Consider the following 21,151-nt stretch of genomic DNA (forward strand, 5'->3'; position numbering starts at 1 on the left):
CAATACAGAGTGAAACAACTACATTAAAACATTCATATTTTAAATATATAGTAAACAAGCCCATGGGATGTGGGTGGTGCTGTGGGTTAAACCACACAGCCTAGGGCTTGCTAATCGAAAGGTTGCCGGTTCGAATCCACACGACGGGGTGAGCTCCTGTTGCTCGGTCCCAGCTCCTGCCCACCTAGTAGTTCGAAAGCACATCAAAGTGCAAGTAGATAAATAGGTACTGCTCTGGTGGGAAGGTAAACGGCGTTTCCATGCGCTGCTCTGGTTCACCAGAAGTCATGCTGGCCACATGACCCGGAAGCTGTCTGTGGACAAATGCCAGCTCCTTCGGCCTATGCAGCAAGATGAGCACTGTAACCCCAGAGTCGTCCGCGACTGGACCTAATGGTCAGGGGTCCCTTTACCTTTACCTTAAACAAGGCCATTGGAACACCATAACAATTGAGAAAGAATGGGAAACTCAAGTCAAGACATCAGAGAAATGCTTGTCTAAGCTGTGTTACTTCCAAGAGCTGGTGGAATGCTAATACTGATGGCACTTTTCATATTTGGTTTCCTTGGGTATCATGTAGCCAGTAGCAGTGGTTACATATCCACATGACCACTGCTCCAAAGAAAGTGTTACCATTTATTGCTATGTCCATTCTTCGAATTAATGGGTTGTGCTGAAGAAGATTCCTGCGAAACATATTATCCGGGATCACTGTCCAGAGGCGTAGCAAGCCTAAGTGGTACCCGGTGCAGATTTTTGTTTTTTGTCACCCACCCACATCCACCCACACCCCTTGAAGTCACAGCGAGTGTTTTGCATTCCCCCACAACACTTTGCGGCATCTCAAATGCTAATGAGGTGCCGCAAAGAATTGTGGGGGAACGCAAAATGCTCACTGTGACTTGAAGGGGTGTGGGTGGATGGTACCCCAGGTCCAGGTGGACTGAGTAAAGCAAGCACACCTAATGCTTTTGCAGTGTTGTGGCTAGTCCTAAGCCCCACGCCACTGGGTTTGCTCTGGCTTGTGCTTGAGGCTCTAGGTGGAGGTGCCAAATGTCACCCCTTGAAGATGGCACCTTTGTGCCCCCTGAGAGGGCAGTGCCCTGGTGAAATGTGCCAGGCTGCTGGGTGGAGCCCTGGCTGGGCAGAGCTGTGCTTCTGTGGCTCTTCCCAGCAGGAAGGAAAAAGCAAAGTGTGTGCTGTGTAAGCCAGCTGCTGCACTGAGCAACTTATGAGTTGTGGGGTGGGCATGCTGAGAGTCACCCCCCTCCCCTGGAACCCGGGGCAGACCGCCCCCAGCGACACCACTGTCACTGTCTACATTGCTGTTGGCTTACTACTTCGGCACCATAGAACACAAATATAAAGATTTACAGCATCCATTATATTGTTTCATGCAAAGACTCACATTGCTTCTACAGACCTTCTGAGATTCACAGCCCTTTGTTTATTTGGCTTTAGATTCACAAGAGAAGTTGATAATCATCAGGCCAGGATGAAGCCAAACAAGTTCCATTTCTGGCTCTTAATTCCTTTACAGTTTAATGCTTGTGAAGGACAAGAGTGTAGGCGGCCCAGTTATTTTGGCACCTAAGGCAGAAAATCCCAGAAATGCCCCCCTCCACCCAAGACACTAAAAATAAAATTAAAATGAATTAAAAACTAGCCATTTTCTCCCCTTTCCTTGGCTGTTTCAGATGGGTTCATCTATCTACTTCATTCTGTAAATACCCCTGAAAACCTAAATCTTCCTTTGTGGAGCAGTTGGAAAGCTGACCTCCATTAATGTCAAAATGAGGTTAAACTTTTCTTTCAACCCATTTAATCAAGGCCCTGTGATTTTTTTTAAAAAAATGCATATTAATATCAGAGTAGTGTGCCATCTTTCAAAAAACAAGAATTTCTCGTTCAGCAAGAAAGGAATACCCCCAGAGGACAAATACAGTAAAGCATTTCCACGACTCTTAAATATTAATCCTGCCTTTGGAGAAAAACAATGGGGAAAATATTTCATTAAAAAATCATGCTACTCACATTTGCTTATGAACTGTTATGAACTGAACTTCGGCTTGTTAACTTGTGTGAGAGAGAGACTGCTCTGGATGATTACTAATGTTATGTAGAAAGTAAAGGTAAGTTCTCTTATGCGGGAAACATTTGACCAGAAAACCATGGTCTACAGGTCAGGTTCTGGCAGACCAACAACAACTGCTGCAGTTGTTAGACTTTGGTGGGTCTTTATCTGGTTCAGGAAAGCGCTGTTCAGGTTCTTGAGCAAGAGACACGCTCGGCACTCATCCAAACTATCCTTCTGCCCTGCACTTTCTAGGCTTTAAAGTCTGCGCTTTAAAGTGCCGTCACGTCCAAACCCTTTTCTCTCCTGCTGCTTTCCCCACAAACAGCTGCTCTTTAATGCTAAATTGTGACCAATGGCCATTTGGGTTTTTCAAAAGGCAGTCTGGATGTGCCTCCCGTTTCATGAATTAATTGTGTCTTGGCTCATGGTGTTCCCAAAATAGGTAGCCAAGTCCTGTAAACTTTAAGCACATCAGTGGGTCATTGGAATTCTAGAGGGTTTTTGTTTAAAGCTCACCTCTGGTGTGCTGAAGAAACCTTCTTGGTGCCTTCTTGGATTAAAAATCTTTGGAGACCCTTGCATATTATCTTCAGCAGTCTTTATTTTTTCCATTTCTTTGGAAGAAACCTCAAGGGTAGAGCATCTCCTCTGCATAAAGAGGGTCTCAGGATGAATCCCTGATATTGCCAGGTAGGACTGGGAAAGTGTCAGTAATATTGAATGGACCAATGGTCCATCTCTGAACAAGGCAGATCCCTCTGCCCTTAACCCACATTCTGGACAGGCCACCCAAAACTGAATCTCTGCATGGTGGGTTCTCTTTCACTTTACCCTGCTCCTTGCACAGTAACACCTAGCAATACTTTCCCAAGTTGCCCCCACTCCCACACTCGCTGGACCGCTGGAGCTCAACCCCGCTCTGCGTGAAATGAGAACACACTCGACACTTGCCCATGGTTGTGCCTTGTAGGAGAGCAGCTGTGGTGGGCAGGATGTCTTTCTGCTACTATGGATCTTCTCCTTGAGGAACCCCTGAAAAGCTCCCAAAGAGCCACAGGATTCCTTCAAACACAGTTTGACGAACAGTAGAAATCCCACGCAGGAGAGCATACCGCATATCCCAATGCGTGGTGAATATTTCTGAATGATAGCTACATCCCATGAGCAACTGCATATGCCTACTGGAAATAAACCCAATAAAACAGATGTGTGTTGGTGTCAAAGATGAGATCACTCCTGAGGTTTTATGACATGCAAAGGAAAGCTGAGAAGGACACCTGTTTTGTGTGAAGTGGCCATTGGAAGTAAAGGGTGCGGTTGCAGCCCTGCTACCTTCCAATGGGATCCCAGCTCCATGCTAGTAGAGCACTGTCTGTTCCAAGCATCCAAGGGCAAACAGCAGGAAATTATGAACATGAACACATCTGCCTTATATCGAGATTATCTCAGGCAGTACTGTCTGTTCTTGCTTGCAGCCGGTTTTCAAGATTTCTGGCGCAGGTCTTTCCTAGCCCTGTCTCCAGAGATCCTTTGAACTTGAGATCCCAAAGGCTGAACTTTTTGAACTTCTGCTTGGAAAAGACAAATGCTGCACCTGTCCTCCGGTTTCTGGAAAGTTGCAGTCATCTGCAAGAGAGGCTATGTAGGGTGGGGGTTGAGCTTACCTTACAATTACAAGGTGCCCAAAGGTGGTGTTGTCTTTCCTTCTTACCATTAAAGCATTGCTTCTCCAGCACTCTGCAGCCTCCCCAGCTGCCCTGATCTGAAAAAGGCCCCTGGGACTGGGAGGAGCTGCCTTGTGACTTTCCCCCTTGAGCTTTGATTAAAGTATGGTGGTTGCAAGAACCAATGATCCCTATTTTATAAGCCTGAACAAAATGCTTGTGTAACCTGTGTGGGAATGTTTAGGAGTGTGGATGATGATATATTATTTTCTATATCTCATCCCAGCTTGAATTAACGAGCTCCAAACTTAGCAGAGTTTCATTCCCTTTTAAAACACACACAGCAGAAGCGCTTGCACAGGCTTGCTAAAGCCTCTATAAGAAATATATATTCCTGGTATATATTTCCCCTTTATCCCTCTTAAGACTGCACACGACACAATATATCTTAGATGAATAAAAAGAGTTTACTTACATTACTTCCTGAGTTACAGTACAGGCTCAGAGAGGCAGACAGGCTTAGATAAATGTATTTACATGTAGTGAAGCTGATTCCATAGGGGAACAGGCTTCACCTGTGCTCCTCTCAGCTGCAAGCAAAGAGAGCACCCTGCTTCTTCAAGAGACGAGGCAAAATGGTGACTGTTCCCTGGGATCTTGTTCCCAGGTAAGACCACACCTACTTCTGGTCAGAGAGGAAGTTACCGGTAACTCAGTCCAGGTAGTAGGAAGTTATGCCTGGAGGACTGAGTTACCTTCATCTCCACTCTATCAATGTTGTGTTTGGCTGCTCTGTGTTTACATCCCACAACCTGAAGGCTGGGTGTTCAAATTGGGTATTGCTTTGTAACGAATTGATGGGTCTATGGGCCGTAAAAAAAGATTGTTGTTGTTGATTAAAGAACAGGCACCCGAGGAGAGTGCAGAGGGCAGACTACTGGGGAGGTGATTTGCAGAATGGAAGACAGCATCAAGAAATACATATGTGTGCTTGGTAAAAGAAATCCACACTGGCTTGTACAAGGAATCATCCCTGATCATTGCCCATACCAGTTGGGGTTGATGAGAGCTAGAGTTCAACAACTTCTAGAGGGATCCAGCCAACCAGTTTATTGACCCTTCCAGTCATTATCTAACACTACAGTGTTAGCTAATGTTCAGTTGTCAGCTCTATAATGGTTGGGACCAATGATGGTCATTTACAGAGCAGGCCAGTGTGAAGGCCAGCTCAGAGTCCTGACATTTAAAACAAATCTGTGGTGTTTTTTCTTAAGCAATGCGAAACTAATGTCGAGTTGGCAGACAGTGCAGGAGAGAGGGGAGGGACATGGTTAACAGCACTAGGATTTCAATGCTGTTATCAGGTACAATTTGCAGCGGTTTGGTTTGAGCACAGGAAAAGATTAATGAACCTCCGCAGGGTAGTGTATTTCAACAAACCCATTGCTGTTTTAGCCTCCAGTCATTCTCCTGGGCACAGGCGCTGATTCATATCAAATCATGTCAGGCTCTGTGATGTAGACAAATGAGGATGGGGAAAAAACCAACTCATTTTCACTTACAAACTAAAATGTAATAGTTGAATCTTGGCATGGGGTGGATCGTCTGTGGGTCCAGCTTTCATAATTCACGAAATGACCCAGAGCCTACTATTTCCCTCTCATCAACAATATTTGGAATGAATGAGGAGTATACACATTATCGGAATGAATGAGGAGTATACACATTATCGGAATACAGCTATTTCAGGCTTACAAGAAATGGAAGGAAATGACTTTCAAACATGCATTCCAGAAGACTGTTGCAGTTGCATTGTTTTGTCATTAGACGGACAATGCAAATGTCAAGGAATGGTGCACAGTTAAAACGAATGAGCTGAATGATGGAGGAATAAAGCCCAGATCCACATTTCCTTCTGCTCAGTACAATCATCCTAAAGACCTTTGAGCAGCACATAGCAGTTCTGCTTGGTTGTGACCTGAAATTCACAATCGTGGGGATAATGAAAAGACCGAAAAACAAATCAAAAAGGTGGCATGCAATATTTTGTAACCGGCCAAGTGAAAAGCAATGCCTTTGGTTTAACTTGCCCTTTTGGGGTATCCTCTCTTTCTTTGTACGTTGGTTTTTTTTTTTAGCCTAGTTCCCTCAAACACCCAAATATTGGGATACGGTTGTGTCTCTTTTTAGAACACAGCTCTACAACCAGGTTCCAAAGGCTTAGTATAGGTATGCACCAGGGCTTACCCATGTTCCTTTGAATGAATGCATCCTCTGCCAATTTGAACAGCAAAGCTCCATGCCACATCACAAACTGCTGTGGAAACTCCTTTCAGATTCCAAAGTGGTTTGTTATATGGCACCCAGTGGGGCAGAACAGCTGTTAGCACAAGCTAATATTCTCTTTGGGCACACATAGTCAGTTGTGTGCTTTGCTGGAACCGAGACAATGTTCAATGTTTCCAGACAAAACTGCAGCTCAGTGAAACTTGGGTATATGTATAGATTTATGAACCAATCATCCATTTCAAGTTTGAAGAACAGATTTTCTCTCCCTCTTCCTTCACTTTCACTTTCTTGGGTTCCATGATCACTACAGATGGTGACAGCAGTCACGAAATTAGAAGACGCCTGCTTCTTGGGAGAAAAGCAATGACAAACCTAGACAGCATCTTAAAAAGCAAAGACATCACCTTGCCGACAAAGGTCTGTGTAGTTAAAGCGATGGTTTGATGAATTGATGCTTTTGAATTATGGTGCTGGAGGAGACTCTTGAGAGTCCCATGGACTGCAAGAAGATCAAACCTATCCATTCTCAAGGAAATCGGCCCTGAGTGCTCACTGGAAGGACAGATCCTGAAGTTGAGGCTCCAGTACTTTGGCCACCTCATGAGAAGAGAAGACTCCCTGGAAAAGACCCTGATGTTGGGAAAGATGGAGGGCACAAGGAGAAGGGGACGACAGAGGATGAGATGGTTGGACAGTGTTCTCGAAGCTACTAACATGAGTTTGGCCAAACTGCGAGAGGCAGTGAAGGATAGGCGTGCCTGGCGTGCTCTGGTCCATGGGGTCACGAAGAGTCGGACACGACTGAATGACTGAACAACAACTTCCTTCCTTCCTTCCTTCCTTCCTTCCTTCCTTCCTTCCTTCCTTCCTTCCTTCCTCTCACACACAAACACAATTTTAAGGAAAGATTCCAAATACACCTTCACAAGATATCTGAAGCATCGTCTTTTGAATACAATGATTTAGCCACTTAATTTTTAGGAGACACCTGTGCTTGAAACAGCTTGAAAATTTAGACAGTCCAGTACTGATTGGATTTAAAATAAAAACCTGGGTCAGCACAACACGTTGCATTTTGGCAAAATATCATGGGGAGTTTTTGCCCCCCGTTACTCTGACAAATCATTCTTACTAAAAAGAAGGCAGCTTCATGGAATCATGTTTTATCTTAAAGTCCAATCTTTTCAAAGAATTTAGAATGAGCTCATAATGATCCAAGTTATCAGGAGATGATTAAGGTCCACTGACATCCAAGGGAAACTGGGAAAGCTTGGGCTTTGTACCATTTGCAAAACATGAGCATCGCCATGTAAGAAACAGACTGGAGAGCAGAGACCCCCTCGCCTGCTTTAAACAGTCCCTGTTCTGCTGGCTTCAAACAAATAAATGTGAGCGGAACGCAACTTCATCTTGTTTGCTTGGCTGCTTGTTTCATCAGCAGCCTTCAGCCTCTGCAACTCTTCAAGTCAACCCCCAACATGGAGCCCAGTTGCCATTCCTTCTCTTGCAGGGAAACTGGAATCACAGTCACAGAGGGAGGTAAAGATCTCTAGCTATGGCGCATCACAGCTTTGCTTTGTTTTTAAGTATGTAACTTATAGCTATTTATTTGTTACTGGACTTAAAACCCACCTTTCCCCTCACAACAACCCTGTGAGGTAGTCAAATCAAAACAAAATAAAAAATAAAAAATCCCTTCCAGTAGCACCTTAGAGACCAACTAAGTTGGGGTGAGATGGCTAAAGACAGCTTTGTCATGTATAATGAGATAAGAATCCAATGTCTTTGTTCAGACCAGGTCTCTCCATGGTTTTAAGTTTGGTAATTAGAGAAGACTCCCTAGAAAAGACCCTGATGTTGGGAAAGATGGAGGGCACAAGGAGAAGGGGACGACAGAGGATGAGATGGTTGGACAGTGTTCTTGAAGCTACTAACATGAGTTTGGCCAAACTGCAAGAGGCAGTGAAGGATAGGCGTGCCTGGCGTGCTCTCGTCCATGGGGTCATGAAGAGTCGGACACGACTGAACGACTGAACAACAACAACAACAACAAAGTTTGTTCTTGGTATCAGCTTTCGTGTGCATGCACACTTCTTCAGATACACTGAAACAGAAGTCACCAGACCCTTATACAGTGGTACCTCGACTTACGAAATTAATCCGTTCCGAAGGCGCGCTCGTAAGTCAAAATCTCCGTAAGTCGAAGGCGCCATCTCGGAACGGGAAAAAAATCGTATGTCAAAAAAACCGCATTCAAAACTTCGTAGGTCGAGGTATCGTGCCGCCGCTTTCCCTTCGTAAGTCGAAAATTTCGGAAGCGGCGGCCATTTTTCCGCTTCCGGAGGTCATTCGGAAGTCGAAAAATACGGAAGTCGAGTCGCTCGTAAGTCGAGGTACCACTGTACACCCCAACATGCCCTGCTATAATGCCCACCTGTAATTATATTGCTGAAGGTCCTGGTAACTAAAATCAAAACAAGCATTTTGACCCACGAGGCCGGCAGGGCCCACCTGCACTAACTGCTGCCCCGAGCCCTCTACATCAGGTAGCTGGGTCTGCGAGGCTTGGCTTTTATTTCCCACAATGCCCTGGATGGAAACTATGCTGGGCAGTCCAGAGCATCGTGGGAAATTAAAATGGCACTGCTGCCAGAGTGCTGCTGCCATGCCAAACTGTCCAGTAAGCCTGAAAGGGGTCCATAAATGTAAGAATAATAGAATCATAGAGCTGGAAGAGACCACAAGGGCCATCCAGTCCAACCCCCAGGCTAATTTGCCTAGACCCCTGCCCACCTGGCTCCCCATCAAATCTGCGACAGACAAACAAGCACCCACTGGCTAATAGAAAAAAGTAAATGTTCCTGGAAGACAAAAAAGAAAGCGTAGAGTCGGTAACGGACCGATTGCTTTACCACATCCATCGGAGATTCTCAACGCAAGAGGATCACAACCCTTTCGCCTCCCAGCCTCTGCTGGACCCACAATAATTAACTCTTTTGATCAGACCTGAGCAGAACAGAGTCTGGTGACCTTTCCACAAAAAGTGAACTTTAGACCTCTCAGAAAGGAGAAGATTCGTTAAAAATAAAAGCAGTTCTCTGTTATGGGAGCAGCACAGTCATAAAGTTCACTCTCCTGAAAGCTCTGCGGGTTGTCTCAAGTTCAAAACAGTTCCTCCTGACCATTTATGGCTAGCCCTTTAATGTTGGATGTTTTTGAACCAACTCTTGAGTAAAGACGCAGCTGCACAAAGAAGAGGGGGCTCTCTTTCTCAAGTATTGTTGTTGTTGTTGTTACAGGGATGATGAAATGCTCTTATTGGTGAAAAAGTCACAGGCCCAGTTCAGAAAACATCACACAGCCAAGTTAAATAATTAATCCTGAAACATCGTAAATGGAAATGTATCCCATTTGAAGCATTTGTTATTACAAAGAGGACCTCGGGCCATGGACACGCACAGGTTCCCTTGTTCCTAAGCAGCTTATCTTTCTTGTGTGGCTGCCAAATAAAGCAAAGCCATCCTTGTTACTGAAGCAATTAAAAATGGAAGAGTATATATATATATATATTTTAAGAAAAAGGAAACTGTCCACATGAAAGGTTACAAGTTGAGCAACTGATCCCATGCAAACTCTTTCCAATATTTCAAAATATGAGAGATGATCGTGGTTCAACATTATATCAACCTTTACCCAAGAAGGGTCAAAGTCAGCATGGAAGAGGAACACCATGTGTCACAGAACCTTGAAATACAAAGAACTGAATCAGCTATGGATCCCTCTCTATGAATAATTTTTATTTATTTATTTATTTATTTATTTATTTATTTATTTATTTATACATACAGACAGACAGACAGACAGACAGACAGACAGACGTGAGTAGCGCTGTGGGTTAAACCACAGAGCCTAGGGCTTGCCGATCAGAAGGTCGGCGGTTTGAATCCCCGCGACGGGGTGAGCTCCCGTTGCTCAGTCCCTGCTCCTGCCAACCTAGCAGTTCGAAAGCACATCAAAAGAGCAAGTAGATAAATAGGTACTACTCTGACGGGAAGGTAAATGGGGTTTCTGTGCGCTGTTCTGGTTCGCCAGAAGCGGCTTAGTCATGCTGGCCACATGAGCCGGAAGCTGTACGCTGCCTCCCGTGGCCAGTAATGCGAGATGAGCACCGCAACCCCAGAGTCGGATACGACTGGACCTAATGGTCAGGGGTCCCTTTACCTTTACATACATACAATACACACATACATACATACATACATACATACATACATACATACATATCCTGCACATCCAGCTGGGTTTCCCCAGCTACTCTGTGCGGCTCCCAACAGATTAAAAACAGAATAAAACATCAAATATTTTAATTTACTTCCCTAAAGAGGGCTGCCTTCAGATGTCTTCTCAAAGTCAAGGGGTGCTGCCTGTGGTGCGCGGCAAGCATCCCAGGGGGGGTGCCGCCCACAGCGAGCGTTCCAGGGTGGCAATGTCACCCCCTAAGGGATGGCACCAGGGGGGCCACCCACCCCCACCGCACCCCCTTCCTCCACCACTGGGTGGTGGGAGGGGAAGTAAAAATGACCACCAGATTTTTACCAGGTTTCTTGGCCACGACCTAGATACACCTGGTGGGATTGCCATGCCCAAGGTGACGCTACATAGCTTATGGGCTGCACTGGCGTTAGCGGGTTATGTAAGCTGAGCAGACCTTCAGCAATCAAAATGGAAATGTCGTTCCCCTAGATTTTTAATTAGTTTACCTTGTAACAGATATGCCGGTTGTGCAATCTTGCAATCAGAAGATTATTTCCTCCCTTATCAAGAAAGTAACCTGTTGAGTGAGATGCTAAGCAGGGCTGGGAAAATGTCTTAAATTCCTAGGCACCAACATCACATTGAGAAGAAAGAATCCAGAGGCAGCATCAAACTCAAAAACATCCTCCGCCGTGTACAGCTGACAGTGAGGTTCTCAGTTCCTAGACACCTGCATGAAATATTTAGGCACCCAGTCAACCTGGTGCCTGGTTTCCTTTCCCCTTCTCAGCCTTGATTATAGCAAACGCAGCAGCATACCTTCCCACATATCACAGATGAAGTGAGGGGCAATCTTTTACCCGTGAGTTGCAACACTGTTGGAGAAGCCTGCTCCAACAACTGAAGGAAGGTCGTGAGGGTGGAAAAGAAAGCAGCGGAGGAAACGAAAGAGACGGGACAAACAGGAGACGGCAGTTGGGTAACTGGTGCGCACAGAGAGCAACCGACGAATCCTCGCGCTCGCACCCAGGCGGGGACTTTTATTTTTCAACCTTTTTTCTGACGTAGCCATGCAATTAACCAATAACAATAATACACATACAAGTATTTCCTGGCGGGAACAGCTCTGCAGTGTCACTGTGCTTGATATTTCCTTCACTGTGCTTGATATTTTTATTATAGATTTTACAGATACAACAAACTAAACACTAAATCTCCAATTACAAATACAAGTCAAACGCAAATACAAAACTTAAGTAAAATTATATACAATAATTATTTTGATTATATGTGTCCTATTTTCCCAATTCTGAACAAAGTATATTATACATATACACATACAATAAACGCAACTAAAAAGAAAATAGGTAAGTATAATGAAAGAATGAAAAAATGAATGAATAAATAAATAAATAAAAATGGAAAAAATGGGGAAAAAAGAAAAAAAAGAAAAAAATTAAATGCTCTGCTCTGTCTTCACATAAAGTATTTACCGTCTTCCTGACAAATCCCTTTGCTTGAACTAATATGTGTGAATGCTTACAACCCTGCACACTTTCTTATCTCCATTCTGCCATACATTCTTAGGCATTTCATTGCTCCACTTTCTTTCCTTCAAACTGTTTTCATTCCCTTCATCCCTCGAATGCCGGCATGGTAACAATACTTTTATTATATTTTAACACATATTTTTATAGACCTCCCATTTACCAGCAAAGTTCTGCTTTGTATTTCCTCTTAGTGTTTGATATTTCCTGCCGCGCTTTTCCCCGACATGCGCAATGGCGGCTGCGTGCGGGAGCGCTCCAGCATATTTCCACATAACACTCCCATTGTCACATGATGCATTGCTTCTCTCTTAGTTACACGCTGCTGGAGAAGCCTGGCTGTGGGCACATTTAGTCATTGGCTCTGCAGTTAAATACAGGTGAAACTCAAAAAATTAGAATACCGTGGAAAGGTTCATTTCTTTCAGTAATTCAACTTAAAGGGTGAAACTAATATATGAGATAGACTCATGACATGCAAAGCGAGATATGTCAAGCCTTTATTTGTTATAATTGTGATGATTATGGCGTACAGCTGATGAGAACCCCAAATTAACAATTTCAACTTTGGGGTTTTCATCAGCTGAATGCCAAAATCATCACAATTATAACAAACAAAGGCTTGACATATCTCGCTTTGCATGTCATGAGTCTATCTCATATATTAAACTCCAATAGCTAATGAAAACAATTGCTTACATAAATGGACTTTTCCACGATATTCTAATTTTTCGAGTTTCACCTGTAGACTGTCCACTTCTCTGGCAAGATGCCTACAACTGCTTACAAGAGTGCAAGATGTTTAACCCCGCAATAGATATCCTTCTAATAGGGTATTTCTACCAATCGGTATCTGGAAAATGATTTTGCTGCAATGGGAAGACATTTAGCTGATGGCTGAGGATTTGTGTTCTCTCCTAAGCCTTTGGGTTTTAAAATTTACCACCACAGTTTAAATGGGTGTGTGTATGTGTGTGTGTGTCATTGTCAAAGCAATCAGCACCTTGGGGAGTTCTAGGAAAACATGCTGGACATTTCGCTGAAAGTTATTTAGAAGGGAAGCTGTACTTTTTGCAAGCAAGAAAAAAGGAAATCCTTTCTGCCAAAGGCAAATCAGTTTAATGATGCCAAGTGGGAATATTTCAGAGTTCTTCCTGGTTACCCACAGGGCAAGCAGCCATACTATTCTGCCTGATGGGCAGTGGCACCTTCCGTGAACAAAAGATTCTGTCCACCTTCCTAAAGGAGGCAACATCTTTTATTTTATTTTTTACCAGCCTGGAGTCAGTTGTGTGCACGTCATAAAGTACCGGTAGTCATTTTCCTGAATGATTCAGCAACTGTGCACTCAAGAATCTTGCAAGTCAGCTGCAATAAGCTAACTTTAAGTTGGGGTAATGGGAAGATCAGTCTTGGGCAGGTGTTGGTAACTGCCTGCAGCAAATAAGGAATATTTTAATAGTAATAAGCAATTGACAGAAAGCAACCAGGTTGGGAATGGTGCAGCCAGTCAATAACAGAGCTGGGTTCAAAATCCAGGAAAGGCATGTATGGAGGAAGGAGACAGCAGAGGTCAAATGGTAGAATTCTGGAGCAGAGCCGGCCCACAAATTACATAGAAGGAGGTGGTATTGCTGGTGCCCTTCCTGCCTCCTTGCTGGGGTCTCCCACAAGTTTGCTTCCAGTGTCAATTCCTGCACTTTTCTTTAGGATTTAGCCCACACTTCAAATGATTCAGATGTGTCTTTGTGTAAACCATCAGAGCAGACGTTTGCTAAACCTCTCTCCCCTATCTGACCCGAATACCCAAACAGGACTACAGCAATTCCCCAACAGCTGTTTATTACCCTATGTCAAAATGTTGCAGGGACGAACGAAGGCTAACCGACACCCGGGGCGGTGAAAACCGCCGGCTGCAAACACGTTGTGCTGCTACGTACGACATGTGTGTGTGGCATCGCTACATACGATGCATGTGTGGTGTCGCTATGTAGGGCGCATGTGCGGTGTCGCTACGTCCAGCACATGCATGCGACACTGCACATGCATTGTATGTAGCGGTTTGCCGCCGGCGCCGCCCAAGCACCATGCCAGCGGTGGCGGGATCCTCTGCTCACGGCTGCAGCGGCAGCGGAGGAATCCTTCGCTTGTGGCTGTAGTGGTGATGAAGGGATCCCACCGCCGTCAGCTCAGGTGGTGCTGGCAGCAAACCACTATGTACAGCACATGTGCAGCGTCGCTACATACAGCGCATGTGAGCGACATCGCGCATGTGTTGTATGTAGCGGTTTGCCGCCGGTGCCGCTTGAACGCTGTACAGACGGTGGCAGGATCCTCTGCTGGCGGCTGCAGCCACAAATGGCAGATCCTCCACATGCATGGAGACGTGATGGCTGCTTGCACCGCCACGCCCAGGGGGGGCTGGGCGAGCACCCCGTGGGGGGCCTTCTGGTCGCCCCTCCAGACCTGGCACCCGAGGCAAATCACCCCCCACCCCCATGTGACACCACTGCTCTGTTGTGCTGCTATTCTCCATTTACAGCACAACTGTACATCACTGGGGGTGTGAGGCTGCCACTGACCCTAATGTTTCGGTAACATCTAGCGGAAGAACCTCTTGTGTTCAGCATTGCTGCTTCAGTTCTTTGGCTCTATAAGGCAGGGAGATGCTGAATCTCATGATATCGTGTCAGACATTTCATTTTATAGACATTAATGGGGTGGTGCAGGTCAGCGGCAGCTGAGAGTCTCCGGTTAGGCCTTTGGAAAGGAGCAAGCCACACAGGGGTGACCACACCCACAGTTGTTCGCAGCCTCATCCTTTTTCCACTGCCTGCCTCCATTCCCTGTGCTATGTCCTATCTCTGCTTCTGGGATTTAGCCAGGTCAGCTTGAAGAATTACTGGATAGTATCTTGTGTAGTAAAAAAAGTGTTCCCCTTCTTTCCTCCCAAAGACCCTTTTGCAAATACATAAGGGTGGGGAGGGGACTTGGTAAGTTCATAACTGTTTACAAAGTGGATATGGGTCTGTTCTCCAAGGTTATTCTTAGTTTGGCTGCTGTGTAAACAGCTGATGTCAGTGTGGAGGCTGCCTGAAGGAGACAATGGGCTGGGTAATTACAAGAAAAAGAGTGCAACAGGCACTAAAAGCGCATCTTCCATACTTAGTGTCTAAAAGTGGGATAAAAGAAAACACAACGTGGTGGAAACTATTTATTATCCAACTATGATCAGCTTCTCTCCTTCCCCTCCTGCCTTGCAGTTGTTTCCTGGTGTTTGGGAACCTGCATTGGCAGAGACAACCTTAATCAAACCATTCTGGGGCTTCCTTCAGAATACCTCAGATGTTTGTCTGAGTAAAAAGGTAAAGGTACCCCTGACCATTAGGTCCAGTCCCGGATGACTCTGAGCTTGTGGCACTCATCTCACTCTATAGGCTGAGGGAGCCGGCGTTTGTCCGCAGACATCTTCCAGGTCATGTGGCTGCTTCTGGCAAACCAGAGCAGTGCATGGAAACGCCGTTTACCTTCCCGCCGGAGCGGTACCTATTTATCTACTTGCACTTTGACGTGCTTTCGAACTGCTAGGTGGGCAGGAGCAGGGACCGAGCAATGGGAGCTCACCCTGTCATGGGGATTCGAACCACCAGCAGCACTAACAGTTATGACACCCGTGAGTTTAGTAATTTTAGAGAAGTGTCATTATGATAAAATAGTTCACAGGTTAAAACTTATTTCCTTAAAAAATAATCCACAAAAGTTGTGGGAGGGTTGGGTTTTTTTTTGTTTTGTTTTTCGTTTAGGTGTGTCACAAAAATTGAATTCCAAAAGGAAAAAAGGTTAAATGTTAAAAATTCCAAAGTCAGATTTGGATTCTGAAATTTTCCAGTTTTAAAACTGTTTTTTGAATTGTGTAATTCTGGAAATATTAGAAAAACATCCCAGACCAGACACAACCACAAGAGCAAGAATTCCAGGGTATGGTACATGAACATGGAGGGATCTACCTTCTTGGTTAAAGCAGGGCTAGGTCTGATCAGCTAGGTCTGGATGGGAGACCACTTGGGAACCACGTGTTTGCTGCCATGGGTGCCATGATGGAAGAAAGTCAGGATGTAAGTGTCAGAAAATAAAAGCAAAAACAAAAAAGCAGGATGGAGTTTCGAAATGTAATTTCCAGCCAGACTTTTCCTTCTTAAAAATAGTGGCAAAAAGAAGCTAAACTAAACAATTGGGTTATACCAGTGCCATAGAGGATTATCAATATATTACCAAATTTTAAAGGCATTTTATTCAGTGAAGAATTTGGGACCTTTTCTTACCAATCTAAAGAGACTGGCTAATTCTCTTGTTCCCATTTTTCTTGCCATTTTTTTTTTTTTGCATTAAAGCATGCAACGCACTCTTATTTACCATGTAAACAATGTTGTTTTTAATCATTTTTTATCAGCCAGAGAGTCATAAAACTAATCTGAATGTCTTCATTTCTGTTGCCAGACTTTTCCACTCAACCACCACCCTCACAAACATACAAACATTATTACTCAAAGTTTTGTTTTGGTCTAGAGTGTTTAAAATAACTTATGTTGCTATTTACCATTTTCCAAAAGAATGACAACAACTGAGTTACTTTTCTGGGGGGGGGGGGGAACCCTGAATAACTGAAAATATTGGTTGGCAATGCTACAACAAAGCAGGAATACTAACACTGAAAAGTCACTTAAAATGTTTACCTTTATAGGAGAGTTTAAGTCTTGGGACATTTTGTTTAGATGTCACAGACACTGGAAAGAGTATCATTCCCAAGCAGAACACCATACAAAGATGTTGGGTCTGGAGAGATCTTGTTCCAGTCATTTCTCCGGAATTTTTTCTTGCACTTCTCCTTTCTTTCAACAATCCAAAAGAAATCTGTAAAGAAAAATAAAATGTCATCGTATTTGGTGAAGTAAGATTTGTTTTGTTTCATTTTTAAATGAAGGATGGCTAAAAGCATTCTTCTCAACGGAAAATATTTTATGATGCACTCGAAAAAAATTCAGAGGAGCCAGACATGCTTGCTCATGGGTAGGCAAACTAAGGCCCCGGGGCCAGATCCTGCCCAATCACCTTCTAAATTCGGCCCACGGACAGTCCAGGAATCAGCGTGTTTTTACATGAGTAGAATGTGTCCTTATATTTAAAAATGCATCTCTGGGTTATTTGTGGGGTCTGCCTGGTGTTTTTACATGAGTAGAAGGTGTGCTTTTATTTAAAATGCATCTCTGGGTTATTTGTGGGGCATAGGAATTCATTTATTATTATTTTTCAAAATATAGTCTGGCCCCCCACAAGGTCTGAGGGACAGTGGACCGGCCCCCTGCTTAAAAAGTTTGCTGACCCCTGTGTTTGCTGAAGCAACTTGTTCATTGGAGTCACTGGGAGATCATCATCATCTTAAAAGAACTGAAATAAAAAGATGGGTTAGGAAAGGATTGCATGCTGACCTTTTCCCACTTGCGTGTCGAAGCCCCGTAACCACCTAAGGCGCATATAACTAGACAGCACACAGCATATTGGTTTGGGATCAAATAAGGCAATTATCAGGTAGTGGGTGGACATAGCAGACGACACAGTGATTCTCCAAGCAGCTCTCTTTATTCTCAGGCTGGAACAGAACTGAACTGAAGGGCTCAGCAGCCTGCTTATATAGAACCCAGCTACAAGCAACAGTAACAACTTTCTGTAGTTACCCAATCCCTGAACGTCACTTTCAATCCCTCGTTTGCATGTGCAGACCTGAGTGAGAACTGCAGCAGAATGAACTATATACACACACCCCTAGTGGCCTAGGGCGAGAACTTCAGTACATAACACAAACAGCTCAGCTGGCCTGCTTTTATAGGCAGTCGGCTGTCAACATTGTAACAACAACAGCCCGCCAAAACTAACTGACGTGGACCTGAGTGAAAACTATATACACAACACCCCTGTTGGCCAGGGTGAGAACTTCAACACATAACAGCAAGAACTTTATGTGAAGCTTTGGCCATAGGCATTGAGGTGAGGAATTGTGTATGTCACTCCAGGTATGAACCAACAACCCTGCGGCCATCATTCTTCATGTGCTTCCTCCATGAGAACAGGCCTTTTCTGTGGTGGTTCCCCCTTGTGGTATGCTCTCCCCAGGGAGGTTTTCCTGGCATCTTCATTATACATCTTTAGGCAGCAGGCGAAAACATCAGGGTCTTTTCCAGGGAGTCTTCTCTTCTCATGAGGTGGCCAAAGTATTGGAGCCTCAGCTTCAGGATCTGTCCTTCCAGTGAGCACTCAGGACTGATCTCCTTCAGAATGGATAGGTTTGACCTTCTTGCAGTCCATGGGACTCTCAAGAGTCTCCTCCAGCACCATAATTCAAAAGCATCAATTCTTCGCCGATCAGCCTTCTTTATGGAACCAGCAAATAAATAAATGAATGAATCCAAAGATGCACTTGCCTGCTTTCAGCAAATCCTGAAAATGGCTACAGTATGAACTTTTCTTCCTCTGTTGAGCAATTTTTGTTTACTGAAGACATTTGTCCTTTCTGTCTATTTATTTTAATATACAATCCTCTTAGAACACAACACACTAGGCCTCCTTTATACACAAGGCAGCTGCTCAGCGACATCGGGGCCAACTGAGTGTCCGTCTTTATTCATTGCGGACTTGGCTGCTGCTGGAGTTGGATCCCCATCAGATTCCAATTTGTTGCTCCATCTCCTAAAAGCAGAAGGGAGACCTCAAGAGATTCTCTTAAGAGACTGGTGGTTGTTTTGTCAATGGTGCCCACGGGACATCAAGCCAGAGGAAATTCCTGCTCCCCCCATCACCAAGGGTGAATGAGATCCATGCTCTGAGACTGAGCGAAGAAGAGCCACTGTTTTCTGTATGGACCAAATCATTCATGTTCTTTATCAGACACAACTCAAAAAGGGGCTTCTGCTTTTGGTTTAAGCCTTTAGTATTTCTGTTAAGCTTTTTTTCCCTGAGAATCCCTTTTGGAGAGATCATGGAAAAAACAGGAATGATATGGCGGGGGGGGGGCAATGCTTAACAAGGGTGGAGGGAGGGCCTTTTTCACCCTGAGGACCACACTCCCTCGTGGGGGCTGCATGCCAATGGTGGGGAGCCAGAGGCAAAATGTGGCCAGAACAATGGCTGTGAGCCCCCCCTTTGTACAGTGGGTTACATTCCATCCACGCAAAAGCCAGAGGTTTCACATACATAGACACACGCAAACAGACACCCAATCTCCACCTTCTCCACCCTGGCAAATGAGACATCATCACAGGTCAAGGACATGTTCCAACCAGGCGAAAGCGCTCAATATCACGGCACAGGGGCAGCGGAGGCTGGTCCATTCGGGCAAATGGGACCAGGCCATCTTAAGCATATACGGTGCTGTGGTGCAAAAATACCTCCGGCGCAAATGGATGATGTACTCGGTGCCATGAAGTTCTGAATGGGAATGCAAGGATCCTTTCACAGAGTCCGTGATTACTAGGCCAGCAATTCCATTAACATTTGCATCCAGATCGTAAAGACGTCACCAGGGCAGTCTTAAGCATATCCGGCGCCGTGGTGCAAAGATCCCTCCGGCGCCCCCCCCCCCGGCAACTCCAAAACAAGGGGAAATGTCCTCTGCCTCCCCTACTGTCCCAATCCCTGGCATGGTGGTGGTGATCAAGCAGGAAAACATGCTGGCGGACATGCTCTCTGGCGTCGGGGCGCCTGAGAAGGCAGCCCGGGAAGGCTGCGTGCCACCTTTCTCCAGGAAGCAGGAGGAGGAGGACAACGACCGGGAGAAGGACGTCTTTAGCAGATGCAGAGGTTTGGGAGGGAAGCTGCACACAGCTTCTATCCTAAGCCTCTGTGGGGATCACTCTCCTCCTCCTGGGAAGGAAGTTGCATGCCCGCCAGCCATATAGTTGGTGGGGTGCAGCTGGCGGGCATGCAAGGAAAGGGGAGGCTGCCGGCAAAGCCGCGCAGCTCCCCCACTTGCTAGGGCGCCCCTGAAAGGCCGGCGCCCTGGCACAACGAACCACTAAGATCAAGGGGAAAGACACACTGAGAGCCAGTGTGGTGTAGTGGTTAAGAGCGGTAGACTTGTAATCTGGTGAACTGGGTTCGCGTCTCCGCTCCTCCACATGCAGCTGCTGGGTGACCTTGGGCTAGTCACACTTCTCTGAAGTCTCTCAGCCCCACTCACCTCACAGAGTGTTTGTTGTGGGGGAGGAAGGGAAAGGAGAACGTGAGCCGCTTTGAGACTCCTTTGGGTAGTAATAAAGCGGGATATCAAATCCAAACTCTTCTTCTTCTTCTTCTTCAGCTCTGAGTGGGACACTGCCCTACCAGCCTTGGTCTGCCTCCAGCCAGCACCTACCATCCAGGGAGTGGCACTGCCTATCAGCTCCCCTTTTGCTAGTCTTGGCATTGCCATTGTAGAAGGGAAGAAGATGGGGCCAAAACTAGAATCGGTCAGTTAACTCTACCTGGTATTGGCTCTGGCTTGGGCTCCCTGCTTTCTGCCCTACCAGTCCCAGGGAGCACCAGTCTCCACTGGAGCAGCAGCAGGAAGGGGCCGGTCTTGGGAAAGTCCAGGGCAGCCTTTGGCCCTGCTGCACCACGAAACTGTGGAGCTGGAGCCAATGGATGGATAGTCAACTTAATCCAGGCTCTCACAGCAGCCAATAGGAGTCAGTGTAACTATATGAGACTTCATGGGCCACTCTGTTCAATCTGATATCTAAATGCAACGTACAGTACTTGGGGAAGGTTTTGCGGTTTAGCTGCAGAGTCTTAATGCAAAAGGGTTGTGACTCACCCATAAATTCAGCCTGTCAGCCTTGACTGACATAACATCCATGTTATTATTCTTAAACTACATTAACTGAATCCAGAGAGAGTTTTAAAGGAGCCATTAACAAGACGGTTCCAGGAACAACGCTGAGTATGCGTGTATAGAAAGACATATCAGGTGCAGTGCACTGCAGAGGGATTTGTTTAAGGATAAAAAAGTTGAACATGATGTGCTAACAATGGAATGTCAACCTGCCTATTCATTGCAAGGCTAAAAGTTGATGATTGTGAAATAACCTTTAGAGTTATCACATTGCACATTGTTATACTGCGTGCTTGAAGGCTGGGAGTTCAATATCAGGTAAAACTGAGGTCATACCCTTTGGTCTCTACCAAGCACCGTGATGAATAAAATCACAGGAATCGCTGCTGTCCTCAGTTATTGTTACCAATAGCAGTTATTTTCTGTCTTGGGACTGTGAGCTCTACCAAATCAAAT

At 45.2% G+C, this 21,151-nt stretch overlaps 1 protein-coding gene across 1 annotated transcript in view; it reads right to left on the bottom strand.

The window, feature by feature from the left end:
* The window catches only part of SEMA3D (semaphorin 3D), a 203,712-nt gene that overhangs the window by 129,838 nt on the left and 52,723 nt on the right, over window positions 1–21,151 (bottom strand). The window contains exon 2 of the mRNA XM_033148347.1: window positions 16,566–16,743. Coding sequence (XP_033004238.1) covers window positions 16,566–16,689 — 124 coding nt within the window. The 5' untranslated portion in view covers window positions 16,690–16,743. The remainder of the gene's footprint in view (window positions 1–16,565; window positions 16,744–21,151) is intronic.

The sequence above is a fragment of the Lacerta agilis genome, chromosome 5 (assembly GCF_009819535.1).
Source record: "Lacerta agilis isolate rLacAgi1 chromosome 5, rLacAgi1.pri, whole genome shotgun sequence".
Lineage (NCBI taxonomy): Eukaryota > Metazoa > Chordata > Lepidosauria > Squamata > Lacertidae > Lacerta > Lacerta agilis.